The 16,336-nt window shown below is 43.7% G+C and overlaps 1 protein-coding gene across 1 annotated transcript in view; it reads right to left on the reverse strand.

Annotated features, from left to right (window-relative positions):
* Positions 1 to 329: 329 nt before the first annotated feature.
* Positions 330 to 16,336, reverse strand: part of Hmt-1 (ABC transporter ATP-binding protein/permease Hmt-1) — a 110,019-nt gene continuing 94,012 nt past the window's right edge. The window contains exons 19-21 of the mRNA XM_075682480.1: positions 15,034 to 15,128; positions 12,713 to 12,781; positions 330 to 9,432 (exon numbers count right to left, since the gene is read on the reverse strand). Of these exons, the coding sequence (XP_075538595.1) occupies positions 9,315 to 9,432; positions 12,713 to 12,781; positions 15,034 to 15,128 (282 nt within the window). The 3' untranslated portion in view covers positions 330 to 9,314. The remainder of the gene's footprint in view (positions 9,433 to 12,712; positions 12,782 to 15,033; positions 15,129 to 16,336) is intronic.

Raw genomic sequence — 16,336 nt, forward strand, 5'->3', positions numbered from 1 at the left:
AATGTGGTTTAAGACGCGACCTTTTTCAGAAGCGCTCTCACTTGTGCACACTTTGCCTTCGTAGCTGTCGCTTCATAGCCACAGAAAGGTGTACGCGAGTACAGCTATTCTAAATTTCAGCTTATGCCAAACCTGTGCCAAGGCCTAACAGCATAAATATGGTAAATTAGTCCAAAGAAGGAACAAATCTGGTTAGTATTAAGACCATCATACAAGGTGTATGAAGTGAAATAAAAAAAGTCAGTTTCACCTGAAAGGTGAAGCATTGATTGCGATAGCAAATTAGTGGACAGCTATACGAAGTAAGGATAGTAGTTTTATCTGCCGTATAAACTTGTAAACATTTGTTTATTAGCTAAATTAACAAACATGGTGTCACGCATGCACAAGCAAACATTGACACAACTCACTCGATGACCGAGGAAACTCATCGTCAGAACGCTGGAGTGAGGAAGCACGGTAGCAGTAGTGAGTGAATTGACCTTCATGCTGTCTCTAGCTTCAACGCGAACTAACCAGTGAAAACACAATGCACACGAAGCTGTCAGCACTCTGTCCCCATCGTAGATTGCTTTCAAAATAGGGCAAATGCGGCCATGCCATATGCAGAAGCTGTTCGTACGATGGCCTGTTTCGTCGCTCGAAGCCGCCACTCGTCGCCCTCGAGCACAAAACTGCTGTCATTGAGTTTGGGCTTAAAGATGTATTTTATAAGCCACTTTCTTCAGGTCTGTGACAGTTATGAAAACAATTAAATTACTCATTTGCACACCTAAAATAGAGCATTCTCAAGCAATTTATCATTTCAAGAAGTCTAACTGTTGGTCACAAAGCAAGGCTGTGGGAGCTTTAACTAAACTTTTGACGCGAACCCCTTGCTTATCAGTTGCAAGCATTATGGCTTTCTATCTTGACATCTACGCTGCTGGCGTGACAATCCATCTAGCACGAGATGCCAAGCTCATTGTTTCATTTTGCTGCCTGCTCACAGGATTCATTCCTTGACAACAAGATTCAGAGCAATACATTGTAGGTTTGCAAATGTATAGTGAATTTTGCCATTTTTTCAATGTTCGTAGTAGTTTTCGCAAAATCAATATTTAAAATTTTGCACAGCTGATCTAACTAAATAGCTAACAAGCTCCAACCAAAAAAATAGAAAAAAAGATATTCCAAGTAGCTTAATCTGACAGAACAAAATGCTATTAGCCATAACCACAAAGAAAGTACCCCTTTCTTTTCTAAGTTTGCTTCAAGCTAGGTGAAACAACCTTTAAGTCCTCGCGCCACTCGACACCTAGTTTGTCGCGAGGACAATGTAAGCAAATGATGTGCAAGCTCAGTCCTGCACTAATCATTATATGGACATCAATTGCCAATCATAGTGGTGCCCTGTGCAGCAGAGTACACAACACTGCGTTCATGACTTTGTTTTCATTCACTCAGCTAAATATAAGCCAGCAGAAATGGTAAAAAAGTCACAAATACAACATGAGTGTGTTCGGATAACTCTATCCCACAGACATAACAGTATAATGTGGCCATAGGACCATTTATTTGTTCAAAAAGCCTAGATCACAAGCATGCGATATGAATGTCTAGGTTTCGCACACATACACAATCTCTTACTAGAGTGGGTCTCAACAGCACCTGGCTTGCTTGCCCCATGGATACAAAAAACACCAAGCAAATATGCTTGGATTTTCACAAATATAATGTGAATAACCTAACATAGCCTGCTGTATCAAGAACTATAACAGTGGATGGTCAAGATATAGAAAGGAAAAAATAAAAACATCAAGCAGGACAACATGCTTGAACATTGTTTTTACAGTAGCATTTCCTAGGCACTGAGGCTTGACAACCACATTTCATTTCAATAAGCCAGCAAATCAAAGCTGACTAACTCAAGCATGCAAGAAAATGCATGCCAATTCAGCTCATTTAGGATACCGTGAGTGATGATAAAGCTGTGTGAAACAACACAGCTTTAGATGATGACAGGAAAAAAGACAGAATCTAAATACTGACTCTTCAACCACTAAAAGAATTCCTGATGATATCGTTTGTATGACCCCAGAAATTAACTCATAAGCTGACCAAGTGGCAGCTTAGACAATAGTGTAGCACAGCTGCAAGAAGTCTACCAGCATATTTTAGACCGGTGAAATATTTTCTCAGTTATAAAACTTTGAGCACAATCCCTTATTTTTTTATATACTACTTTAAAAAGTTTATTTGCAGCATTTGAATGTTTCTTCCTAATGTGAATACCATCTTCTATGCACAATGTTCGATCACCATTGGCATAATTTCACACGTTTCTCCATATGCAACACATTCCCCAATTCTTTGATAACCTTCAGCCTGAGAAAAAAGATGATGTTATTTTGTTTGAGTAAACACAACAGCTGCAGGTCCTGCAGAGGTAATAAAACATCTACATAATTGCACCATCAGACGGAAACATAAAATATACACAGTGCGCATGCAGGACAGCTAGTACAGTCTTCATACGAATGTGACACAACCACAAATATGATGTAAGGGAACTTTTGGTCACCACGAAAACAAAAGAATTGTACCAAATACACCACCAGCTAAACAGAGGCAACATGACAGCAGCAATAGTCTTATTAAATAACTGCCCAGCGCAGGGTGACGAATACAAAACTGCCCATCACCCATTGTGCTTCGGTAAGACCATGATGCTCTGAACTATGAGGCCAGATGAGACCTTTAATGGCCCGGAAAATAACAAAATAAATATTAGAATTGCTTGCAAACTGAACACAGGCAATGCGACAACAGCCGCGGGCTTATTATTATATAACTGTTGAGTAGAGCATGACGTGTGTACAAGGCTGCAACAACGTCAATCACCCATAGTGCTATGTAAAACTATGATGCTCTTAACTATGAGGCCAGATGTGTGCGCACATTGCTGTAGCGGCTTGGGTTGCTGCACCACATTGCACCTTCACGCCCTCTCCCATTTGTTGCGCTCTTGCTTTCTTGCAGACCTGTGGCCTCTCTTGCGTATACTCGTTAGCCTGCTCCTTTGGACACCGAGAGAGCAGCTTTTCGCAACAGTAACAAACTGGTCGATGTTTGGTAGTTGAGCATTCCACATTGTGAAGCACTATGCAAAATTCTGTAAGTGGGCTTTCCAACACATATAAGTTGCCCTAACAGAGGTGACTGCATTCTTGCAAGTAGTATTGTTAAAGCCGCGATACATATTTTGAAAGCTTAGACGATGCAGAAAATCAAGGGCGGCAGGAATGATGTTACCAGCCAGCATGATGAAACCATAATTACAATTCCAGCCTCAGGTTCACGATTTAGGTTAGATCAAGTGAGGTGTGTGGAGAAGCTCACCTGCAGGCTTTGCAAATTGCCTATTACAAGAAAAAAAAAAAACCCCTGAATTACATTAGTGCAAACACCTTTCCACTTGAAGAAACCAATCTTCTTTAATACACTCCGGAAAGTGGTGAATCAAGCCAAATGATTTTCTGCCTACTTTTTGCAAAAAGTAAACCCAACAAAAAACAGGCAATTGCCCCCATTGCCAGAACAATACACAAGCATGAAAATAGAAACCACATGACAAGCAATACGAGTTTCAGCTGCTCTTAAAGTAGATAGAAAAGCTAGATAGCTTTGTGTACGCAGTGATGATCACACGGACCTACAGCTTGCCTGCTTGTCAGAAATCTTAGTAAGCAAATTTTCTTTGCAAGCTCTTTTAAAGTACAGTCACAGCCGGTCTGGACACGCACGCTTGCTCTCTCCTTACAGCACGAGCAGGCTTCGAGGAGGCAATGCATATTTTTCTGTGCTGCTGCACCGATGATTTCTGCGAGAAGGCACCACAAGCCAGCCCTTGCTGTGGAGGCGCCGGACTCTGTTTCGAACAAATCGGTGTGCAAGAGAGTTCACTTTTCCATGGGCTGTTTTATTTATTTTTACTGTGTTGAAATGCGTGAATGAATGGTTTGCCATGTGAAGTGATCTACAAGCCTGCCGCATGCTTCACATGCCTTGTTGACAAAGTCACGTTTCACAGTAAGTTTCTGCTTCTGACTTTTCATGGATACTAGCATCACAGACTTCTGAAGCTTCGCATGTCAAGATTGTGGCTATGGTGTATTGTTGTGTGCCATTATGTCAGTTGCGGTCTGGAAAGACTCCCAGTGTATCGTTTCACCAGTTTTCAGCTGATCGGGAACTGTGTGACCAATGGCAAAGAGACATCTCGCGGAAAAATCTCGTCATTAACGACAAATCACCCTCAGCTACAGTATGCAGAAAGCACATTTTAGAAAGTGACTATGTCAGTGATTGTAAATTGAGAAAACTGGTTCCCGGTGCGGTTCCAGCCATATTTGAACGCTATCTGTCTTACCTAGCACCCAGTGTGAAGAAAGCATGCAGGACCCCAAAAGTCCGAGACACTCCTCCTTGTTAGAAGGTGAGAAAAACGACAGGCAGACCCAGAAGATCGCGAGAATGCAGCTTTAGAGTCGCCAGAGCATGAAACCGAGCAGAAAGATACTACATGCACTCAAACAACAAACATGTACAGTGCGCAGCAGGCAAGTTGTAACCGATTAAGGATGGCAAGGCTTCGTTCACAGGTAGTGTATTAGCGTTCCAAGTGTTCAAAAGTACAACAGCAACTAGAAGCACAGACAAATGTGATCTCTTCATACTGTGATGACAAGCACTACTCATCGTTGACAAAAAATTGCTGCAGACACCGAAAAGGGAGAGAAAAAAGCTGTCTTCCTGCTTCACCAACTTGATAGATACCAGAAGAAATTCCAGTCTTACTCTGAACAAGTAATCAGAGAGTACGTCATATGGTGCTTTCTTTTGCCAAAAGGCTTTGATCATGCCCAAACTGAACTGCTCACACTGCCGCACAAGTACACATTGCAGCGCTTCGTCAGTCCTAGCTCAACTTCTGGAATGAGTAGCACCATGAAGGAGAGGCTGATCCACAAGGTTTCCCTTCTTAGCCACAAATGGCACATGGCTTCATTAATAATCGATGAAGCTCCAAAAAAGCCTATGCGCATCTATGATCGGAAGTCTGACATAGTATTTGGGATAAGAGACAAGCCAGAAAACGGTGTGCCATGTAACAAGAACGAAATACTTGCTAACCGAGTCTTATGTTTTGTGCTCCACGGACTGACCAGCTCATACAAGGTCCCATGTTCATACTACTTCACAAAGCAGCTCAGCGGCAGAGACTTGTATACATGGACGAATGACGTCATCTCTGCAGTTGAGGAATGCGGCTTTGTAGTGATTCGTATTGTTACTAATAACCACTCTGCGAACAGAACAATGTTTAAGCTCATGGGGAGTGGTCCGTTGTAAACTGCAGTAAACCATTCTCATGACAATGAAAGAGTAATATTTTTAAGCTTCGATCCTTGCCATGTTTTCAAATATGTCCACAGTCAATTTTTGGAACACGAGCTCACAGACGGCACAGGCATCATCAGTGGCAGATTAGTGCAGAAATTGTACGAGCACCACAAGGAAATGACGATAAAGGTGGCCAGAAATCTGACAAAAAAACATGTGCATCCATCAAACCTTGAGAAAATGAACATGCTACACGCCGTGCAGGTGTTTTCGCCCCAATCCATTGCAGCGCTGGAACACCTCCGGCAGAACTTGCGAGTCAACTCTGCTCTCTTTGCTTTCAAGGACGCAACATCTACGATCAACTTAATGACAGTTATGAATAAATTGTTTGAAATTCATGACAACATACAAGGGAAGCGATTGCAAAATGCCCATCTTCGGGGAAAATTATGACCGACTACTGTGGCTGCAAAATGAATTTTGCAACTAAGTGAAGATTCAAGACTGTTCCATCACAAGTGGTGTTGGGAGCTTCACAGAGGAGACACACAATGCCCTACTTTTTAGCACAAAGTCTACAGTGGAGGTAGTCCAATTACTGCTGAGAAGAGGGGTCAACTACATTCTGACTAGGAAACTCAACAGTGATCCTACTGAGGCATTATTCAGAAAACTTCCGTTTATGTGCGGAGGTAACGGCACGCTGGATGCAAGAGTCGTTGCAGCAGCTCTGGATCACATTGTAAAGGAAAAAGCACTGCCACTACACGAAGCCATCATACAAGGTGAAGACATCAAAAAATCGGCAACCTCTGTTTCTCAGGATATAGTTCAAAAACTGAAAGCTCTGCGAGCACATCCTCCAGCTCTGCCTCCCGTCTCTTGTTTACTCAGGCTTGCTGTATATAGGTGGCTATATTGCCAAGTTTATCAGCGATCTTGGGTGTGACGCTTGCGTCAAGCTTGTGACGACGAACAAGACTAGCAGTCCTCTGTACAAACTTCTGCATGAACAAGAGAAAGTCGAACTTCACTATCCAAGGCCGGAGTTCCTTGTTCTGGAAATGATTTCAACATTTTTTGAAAAGGCAGTCAAAGAACTCCCATGATCAAAGACTTTAGAAGCCTTGATGTGAATTGTTGAGCTGCATCTGGAAGAGTCGCCTCTCCTGTGCTGCCCGGAAGGTGTTGACAGGAGTCACGCAAAATGCTTGGCACATGTGATCTCGAAAAAGTTTCTCCGTGTCAACTATACAAAGAAACTAACAGACCAAAATGACAAGCCTTCTGGTTTCATCCACAAACCAATGCAAAAGCATTTCGGGCTGTAAACGACATGCCTCGGGAACTGTGAGTCGCACAGGAATGCTATATAGTTTTTACAAGCAGTGCCTGTTACTGCTTTCAGTTCTTTTAAGTATCTGCAATATTGTCAAAGTTTCAAAGGGAAAAGCATCTGTCTCATTAGTGCGTTTCGCGCAATGAGAACAGATTGAGCAGATACATTTGAACATTTCCGAGTGGCAAATGCTTTTATTGTTAGAATACATTTTCAAGTACTACCAGAAACTGTGCTGGCCTCAAGATGAAAATAAATGTTTTCTAACCATGGTTTCTAATCGAAGTATCTTGTTTTACTGTTACAGCTGGCCGTCACAAATGATCATCCATACACGCTAATGCTATGTGCCGTCACTTCCGCATGCCAGCCTCAATGTTTTGATCTTCATCTACTAGTTTCTGGCTTTGCATGCTTATAGCGGGGGCTGCACAAGGCACGGTTGGCAAGTTCTTGTTCAACGCTGGGAGCAGATGTTCAGAAACCTGTGCGTGGTATCCGAACCAGTGTGCAGCTGGCGGGTGAAGCGCACGTCGTGACCAGCCATGCTCGAGCGAATATTTCTGCAGTTCTCCTCGTGCAGAGAGGGTTGGCTCACGTCGTCTCCATGGAGTTGCTGCGGGAGGTAGCAGCGGCCCCTCTTGCACAGGCCGTAAGAGAGTGAGCGCATGTGTTCAAACTGGCTGCCGTACAGTTCCATATTGCTTGCTAGCCTTGTTGACTATAAGGCAATGCGTGTGGCCAATCACATCGTGCAGTGTGTCTGCATGTTTCCTGGTGCAGGCTGCCATGGTGACATTTAAGTGCAAACGTGACCGCAGCTCAGTTTAATCATCTCCAGAATTCTCATGCACATGATCACTGTCGAGTGCATGAGAATCTGTAGAGAGCAAGGAGCATATATAAACGCACATTTAAACATTACATCCATCAAATTCCACATACCACTGAGTTTCACTGCTTATCCGTATTTTGATTCAAACTTACTCTGAAGTAAGTATCATTCCGAAGCCCCCAAAAAGAGCCTGAACATTTTCGAACAGCTTCTTAAACCAAAACTAAACCAGACAAGATAACTGAACCACTTTTAAGTGTTCATTGGAGGTAGAATTAGGGATAGTTGACTGTAACAGGACAGGTAGATGAAGTAGATTTGTCCCCTATGCTTGGCCATCATCCGCCACACTCGAAAAAGCACATAAACGTGCCTGTAAGGCACTGATCACATTTCTAACTATCACAAGATTAACTACACACTAAGTACGAGTGTTACTCTGGCAAATGTACTTGAAGTAACAAACAATTAGCCTTACTGCAACACTGTATAACATTACAAGTGATCATGTATGCGTTCAGAGCAACTGCCCAGGGCTCACTGTTGTACGCAGTACATCATACTATCAATTTCACGCTGGACTACTAGACCATCTAAACACATGATGGATTTTTTTTCTTGCAAACATTCCGTGTGGCCTGAAAACAAGCCAGACATGGATGTGAAACACTGGCAAAAGAAACTGATATGATGAACAGACATAGAAAGGCATGCGAGAATAATGCAGCAAGCAAGATTCCTTCTTTTTTTCACTTGCTCTCTCGACATAGACAGGCAGCCGAAATTCCAGTCCATTTTCCAAGATTAGAAAAAAATATGTATGTACACGAAGTCACAACGGACAGTAACTCTCTGTCCACGCCACACCAGAAGTGCTCAGTGAAATGCACAAAGATAGCACAGTCCTGTCTGTGCTGCCGACGTGAGCCCCTCTCCAAAAACATCAGTGCTGAACAAGTAGTAAGTGCAACATATGGTGCACAAACTTGTAATAGATTGTTTATGCTGTGAAATTGTAGTTAATCAGTTCTCCCACAAAGTCTGCACATTCATTCTACACATGATTCGCATAGAGAAAGACTAACACAAGAAGCATAAAAACGGGCTTTGGCTATTTGCTAATCTGAATTAACTGATGTTGACAAACATAAGCATCTCACAAAACAATAATAGGTTAAAGTGTAATGACCATTACGCATGCAACAAATAAATACCTCCTTCTGGAATTTCAGTAAAGAAGGAAAAGAGTGGAGGGAAATTTATAGCTTTGAAAACTAAAAGACAAGCATGATCACTTGTGAGTGCAGCACAGCTCAGTGAGAGATACAGGAGCAGTCCTTTGGCCTTCGGTTACTCCCTCACAATAACCTAAACATCAACTAAAATTCTATCGCAGTGATAATGGCTGCAGCATTGTCTGACTGACTGCACACAAGAATTTCACTTGGACATCAGATCTACTTATGAAACAAGCGTACAAAAGAGCTACTAGTATAAAAGAAAAAGAAACATACGGCACATGCCCTTCTGGAGCAGATGGCGCAGATATATGAATGTTACATCCGGCATTGAAACCCGTCAGCACAGAAGCTAAATCTGGGCTCAAAGACTTACAGCCGGCCCTGTAGGCCCAACGCAAGAACATAGTCACAATGGGTCCCAACCCTAGCGGTCAACAAATAAAGTAGGTAAACAAGAGACTTCGTTGGGCAAGCCAGGAGATTGGCTGGCAAAAAGCCAAAGGAGAGGCAACTATGGTTCAGGGAAGCCCTCATCAGATGCTTCCGAAGGCCCAGTGTTCGCAGTGCCTTGCTGCTGCTGCTGCCACATGGAGGCATATATACCACCGTACTCAAGAAGCTCGTCATGACTGCAAAGGGAAGAGCAAAAAATATCCCCGGGCATCAGCACCCTAAGGCTACGCAATATTTTCACATGCAAACAACGGAAGAAAGGAGAAGTTCACAAACAAAAAAGTATTGTATAACTTGGCAGTGATGGCAGAAATGTGGACAACACGGACACCATAATACGTCAGCCGAATGATGCTGGTGGCAACTTGCTCCTTATTTATATGGCATCCCCATAGGTTATAGATTAACAGATGGTTGTCGCAACAGTTCTAGAATCTGCTACATGCATTGTGTACATTTGATAATGACAAGGTTTTGCCATACTAACTGCAACACTCATGTTGTCAGATTTGCAACATAATCTGATACAGCGCATGTGCCAAACAGAAGTGCAAGCGTGGCAACGCTGATAATGTACCGATGCTGATCAGAATTACAATGTAACAAACAAGTGAATGGTGATATGTAATATCTACGAGGCATCACGATTGCAGTTTAGAAGCACTTGCGGATGGGCTAGTTGCAGAGTGAGTGCTATTGCTCATTATAAGCTCATTTGAGTGCATCCTTGTTTAGTCACATTCAAGGTTTAGTGGATGCCTGCTAAGTTATTGAGAATTGCTGGTTTTCACGCTTTATTCTTTATATGTCCCTAGCATGTTATGCAAGCAGCTTCCCAACACACTGCACCAACTTGCTCAACCCTGTGCTCGTACCACACATTGCCTTATGCCATGATGCTATGCATGGCCCCGGATGAACATTGATGTACGTGACTGGGTACATGCTTGTGCACCCTGTCAATGTGCATCAGCACATTGACAGGGTGCAGGTTTCCCCAGCACGCCAGTTTCTTCAACCTGATCACTATTTCGACATTGCTCACATTGATATTGTTGGACCAATACCACCGTATCAGGAACTTTGCTACCTGCTCACCTCTATCGACAGGTTTACCCATTGGCCAGAAGCAACAAGACTTCAAGACAGCCCTGCTGCAATGGCCGCGGCAACTTTTGTCAAAACAAGGGTTGCCTGCTTCTATGCCCAACCAAAATTGTTACTGACAGAAGACAGCAATTCAAGTTGGCTCTCTTTGAAGAGCTCCTGCTTTTGCTTGGTATGAATTGTGTGTGCACAACCGCCTACTATCCCCAAACCAATGGCTTCGTGGGACGCTTTCATTGACAGCTCAAGTCAACGCTGACTGTTCATGGCAGGCCATCACAATGGATTCAACGCCTACCACTGGTACTTCTCAGTATGCGGCGCGCCTTGAAGTCAGACGTCGGGTGCTCGAGTGCGGAGCTCGTCTACGGTACTCTGCTCCGTCTGGAGAATGACTTCTTCTCACCACAACCACCTTCGCCTGCTCTGTCTGCTCACGAATACGTGCACCTTCTTCGCAACCTGTTCCAGGGCCTAAAACCCTGTCCAACACGCCCAGTTCTGACACACACACTTTACGCTTCAACTGGCTTTGCCAATGCACCTCACGCCTTCGTGCGCTATGAACCCTTTCGGCCTGCTCTCCATCCACACTACCTCGGCCGCTTTCCCATACTGGGGAGACGCGAGTCCTCATACACCGTGGACATTCATGGCAAAACTGACACCATTCTACTTGATCAGCTAAAGCCACCCTACTGTGAGGCGACTCCCACAGCTGCATCCCTCAATTCAGCCCCGAACATCTCCTTTCCGGTTGGCGCTCATGCTACTTCAGTCCGCTGTGTTTCATAGAGCTGCTGATACTGTTCAAAGACCACGCTGCTCTCTAATGGGAGAGCTATGTAGTGCCAGCGACAATGACACGATTGCCCCAAGAAAGAAGATGAGGTCACAAGCAGCGTGGGAGCTTAGCTGGGTGCTGGGGGACCAAAAAAATATTTTAAAAAATCAGTTGAGATTGAGCTCCAGTGCTGGAACGTCTCAGTCTCTCTCTCTCATGTGCTCGACAAATGCAATGGAGCTCTTGTTAATTCAGACTGCACACTGGTTAAATTGGACAACAGCCGGAGCTTGGTGAACGTGAGGTGGTGCAAACATGCAATGCAAAAGAGCAAGAATGGCATCAGTGTCCAGCGAAATGAAGAGGCGGAGTTTGCATCGCCACAGTCATCAGTGGAAATCGTATGCGCATGACAGCAATGGCAGAACACTTCATATCCATTTGTGACTTCAAAGCCTTTATTCTTGTGTTTACTGCTGAGCATAGCACTGCGTTAGCCGCATGCCTGCAAGACTGCATAGTCGCCATTCACAGCTGTGTCGATAGCAGTTACAGTTTCATCCCCAGCAGTTGCAGCAAACAGTAGTTTCGTTTTGAGTCGGTACTCGCATCGGCTTGTGCCTTCATAACCGCAAGGTCAGCGTATGTGATCGCGTCGACAGTAGCCGTGGTTCGTCTGCAGCGGTTGCGACAAACAGTAGTTTCGTTTTTACTCCATGCAAAGCTGTCGAGGATGATGTGCACCATCTACATCACAATGAGCGGTGACCTGGTGATACTGGCAAAAAAAATAATCGGTATGCGTACGCTAGTGAAAAGCATGTCTCAGATGAAGACACGAACTATGGCCGCTCTTTGAAGGAAGTTGAAAGGCCTTTGCAGCTGCGAGCGCTAATCACTCATTAGATGACGAGAATTGCAGCTTCTGCACTGCTTTTGTAGAAAATAGAAGCAGGATTTGGTGATTCATTCACTAAATAAAAGCATGTTGACGTAGGAAGCATTTGTTTATTGTTTTTTTTTAATACTCTCGATATTTGACATTCGGTTAATTTGGTCCCGTGAAATCCGAATTAACAAGGTTTTACTGTATTGACTGTTTCTCTTCATTGTTGCTGAGAAGTCCAGCCAATCGTTAAAATGTGTAAGGAAACAAAATAAAAAAGGCACACAAGATATCCAGGAGCCCTTGCTCAAATGGTCTGGCCTTCACAGTGACCAGAATGCTAACTTTAGCAAGTGAAATCAAGATGGATGCAATTACCGAGCCTTGCTGGACTCTGCACAGTGCAGAGCTGCATTCATACTTATAAGTTTTCTAGTCTTTTTTTCATTATGCCTTAGGGAAGCCCTCCTAGAAAAGAATTAAAATAAAACAATACATATCTAAATTCAAATGTTGGATTTTAAGGCAGTTTCTTCAGATTAAATATTTACCTAATTTTGGGCTATTTTTAGACGTACCACACCACCTATTTGGACTTTTTCGGTAACACTCCTTTCGTGCACAAGGTCTACCCATTCATAAGTACTGTGGCACAAAGCCTTCTTGTACTGATACTCACTGGCCACTTTCGACAATCTCCCCATCCTGGATCACAAGAATTTGATCAGCGTGAACCACAGTTGACAGCCTGCAAATCAAAACATTGATTCCTAAATAAACAAAAGCAGATACCAAATTTTTCAGTCTGTCATCAAAAAGAGAAGTAGAGAGAAAAAGTGCGGAATTAAAATCAGCGCCATTCATACGTCACAAATTGTCACGTGTAACAAAAGCTGCAGCATAAACCAACCAACCTGATGACAATGAACAATGTCTCATAGAAAACACAATTCATAAGTTGCTGTGGCAGTACCTGCATGAAACAGCCCTCCGCGCTTACATATAGCTTAATTCGCACTGTGCCGCAGAGCAACCCAGATGAATAAAGAAAGCTCCTGTGCACAGGACAAGCAAGAAAGATCTTCAGTTCCACACTCCAAGCCAAGTGTGAGCATGAAATGCTTTTGACACTTGACTGAATATTTTAACAAACAACATTATCAATGTACGGTGACGCTTATCATGATTGTCATTTTTCCCATTATCCTGCAATGCTTAACTGCTATTGTTTTCTCTTGTTATATTTAGCTAGACCCCCCTCTTCCTTGTCCTTTGATCAACAGTGCAATTTTTGTTGCACTTTGCACTTCCTTTTCTTTGTGAGCATGACAACAGACAAAATACACTGAAGTATAGCTTTGCACACAAGACTACACCAGCCAACGTAATGTGTCATATAGCCCAAGCCTATTACAATGAATCCGCAAACAACACATTTTCGAATATAACAAACTATTCTTCCCACTTAGTTTGGTCTGCCTATAGAATCAATATAACCATTTCCACTTTTAATGGACCTAGCTGCAACAGGCTATCAGCTACAACAGACAAATTCGTCGGTGAACTTTGTCCACATGGCGCGATTACAACGTACTTTGCTGTGGTGATGTGTGCTTGTGGCAGTGCGCTGTGCGCAACTATTTCAGGCCGCCTGCGGAATTTGTGAAAATGAACTTTTTCTTGGAGAAAGAATACACAAGCGGCAAGCTTCCTGCAATGGCTGGCCACGCAATGCCCCGCTGGCAAAGAGTTTTTGTGTCAACCACGCAAATGAACCACCTTTGCCCACTGCTCTTGCCTCAGTACTGAGGAAGCGATGAGGGTGCCACTAGGCCTAACCAAATTATAAGCGAAGCCATGGCACGTGGCACTTCAAGAACACCTGCCGAAGATCACATAATGCACCATTTTGAGGACGCTGTATTTCTCATCGCATCAAATCACACAAAAAACTAGATATGCTGCTATTCGCAGTGTCCAGATTGCGAGGTGTGTGATGCAGTCTAGTTGTCTCGCATGCAGTGCAGTGATGGTCAGATGAAAGCTCCAAGTTGTACTTGCCTTGTACCGTGGCTCTCGTTCGTGCTACAGATTTTACAGTGCTCGTCACTTGTCATGAAAGATAAAGTTAAGACATTCATTTGTACTACCGGCCCACGTTTTGTGTAAAGATCGCACTGTGGCTGCCATTCATCGGAGGTGATGATGCACTCAGACCGGGCAGTTGGTACGGCAGCTCTGGCTGGCTGGCCCGCCGCAACTGGGCGGGGACATATGCTCTAGTACGGAAACAATGCCATTTGTCGACAACCAGCACACAGAAAGCGCCATGCTGCATGGTTGTACTATTACTGCGTAAACCCATTTATCCATAGTCGTTTATTTTAATTTCGGTGTATTTGTAGCATTTCGTTTGCTTACAGGTTAGACGGTGGTATATATGAAGTTTTACCGTTGAACAACATGCTGCGACCCTAACTTTGGACAGAATGGACTTCAGACATAACAGACCCTTTTCACTTTATTATCATGGTTTGTTGTAACAAGTGTCGACTGTAATAGCCTTCTGTGATTGACCTTTTTTCAATTTTTTACAAATTATGCATTGAGTTCAATCTTCCTTCACTGAAGCCAAGTAGCCCTCAGCAGCCCAATTGTAATCCCACGGGGCCAGTACCATGTTCAATGTGGCCAGTGCATTGACAAAAGAAGCATCAGTCATTTATAGACTTTCGCTCCCACAGGCTCCTGGTGACAGTTGATGTTGTTTCCAATTAGCACAAGCCATACAGACCTGTCTGAGCCATCCTAAAGACAGTATTGCTAGAGCAAACAAAAAAATGTTTTTTTTTTTCATAAGCTGATCCCATCATCTATGTTTCCTGCAATCAAAGCTTTCATAAAATATGTTTGCCATCTGTACGAAATGAGTACCCATCTCTGCAAAGAGAGATCACATTTTTCCATGTGAAGATGCACAACATGTGTAGGCACACATACCTGTGGGCCACAATGAGCGTCGTCCTGTTTCTGCAGACAAGGTCTAGAGATGCCTGAATGTTGCGCTCGGTGCGTGTGTCCAGCGCTGATGTGGCCTGAAAGCAATCACACAAATAATTTAGTGGTTGTATGACTGGTTTTTACAGGGGGCGTGCAAATACCGAATAGCAGATTTAGAACCAAATATAGAATCGAATGAAACAAAGAAAGCCAATATAGAATCGAATATCAGAAAAGTTCGTATAAAAATGTATGCTTACAAATTTTTGGTAAGAATTACATGCTGCTAGACATGCTTAGGAGTCTCCTAGCACTACATAACAAATTTGCACCAAGCTACCAGTAACTTAGGTACACAGAAATCAAGATATACAGTACAGTCTTCTTATTACAGGGAACACCAATATAGTATGCATGTGTGTGTGTTGCTCTCTTGAGTCCTTGTCATTTTTGTGCTGCGCCCTTTTTTTCCAATGAATCACCAACAAGCCCAAGCTTCCACGCTAAGTACAATTAAACCATGATATAACGAACTTCAATATAACGAGATTCTTGATATAATGAAGTATTTAGCTTTTCATAACCTCTTACCCATAGAACACCATCTATTTAGAACCTCAATATAACAAACTGTGTTTGTAAGCGATTTCACTATAATGAAATTTTGCTGCCGCCGCAAAGGAATGCCAAGACAATAAATTGAAACTTCCGCAGGTGCAGATGGTCAAATGATTGAATTATAAGCGGCGCTTGCAAATGCACCTCTCAAACCATGCGCCCCGCAATAAAAGCGGCTGCCGAAGTGAAGCTGCATCATGTTCCGCACAAAGTCTTCGTGTGATAAGATCTTATCAGGCCTTGCGCACTGTGTGCTTTAAGTGCGAGGGTGAGACAAGATGGTGGCTTCACAAGTACCGCCTTCCCGCACAGACAGAGGGAAAAAAGGGGGAGGGGAGCGAGCTCGCGGTAACGCAAACAAGCATGTGCGAGGGAGCGGAGTGGGGGGGGGAGGAAGTAAGTTGGCGCGCGTATCAGCTGTGGCTGCGCCTGGCTGCAAGCGCGGCTGAGCGCATACGCAGCTATGCACGCTGCTTTAGAGGTAATCTGCCACATGCAAAGAGTGGGCGCGCCAAGACGGCATGGCACCACGTAAGCTGTCTTCCTGGGTGTTTAGTATTGGGAGGTGCGTAATCTCGAGTTTCGGCGACCCGTTGGAGTTAGAGGCAGACGAAGCGTTCGCTCCTTGCTGCCAGCACTTTTCCTGATAGCATCGCCCCAGTGTGAGTGACGCTATCAGCTGTGG

This window comes from Dermacentor variabilis, chromosome 2 (assembly GCF_050947875.1).
Source record: "Dermacentor variabilis isolate Ectoservices chromosome 2, ASM5094787v1, whole genome shotgun sequence".
In the NCBI taxonomy this organism is placed as follows: Eukaryota; Metazoa; Arthropoda; class Arachnida; order Ixodida; family Ixodidae; genus Dermacentor; species Dermacentor variabilis.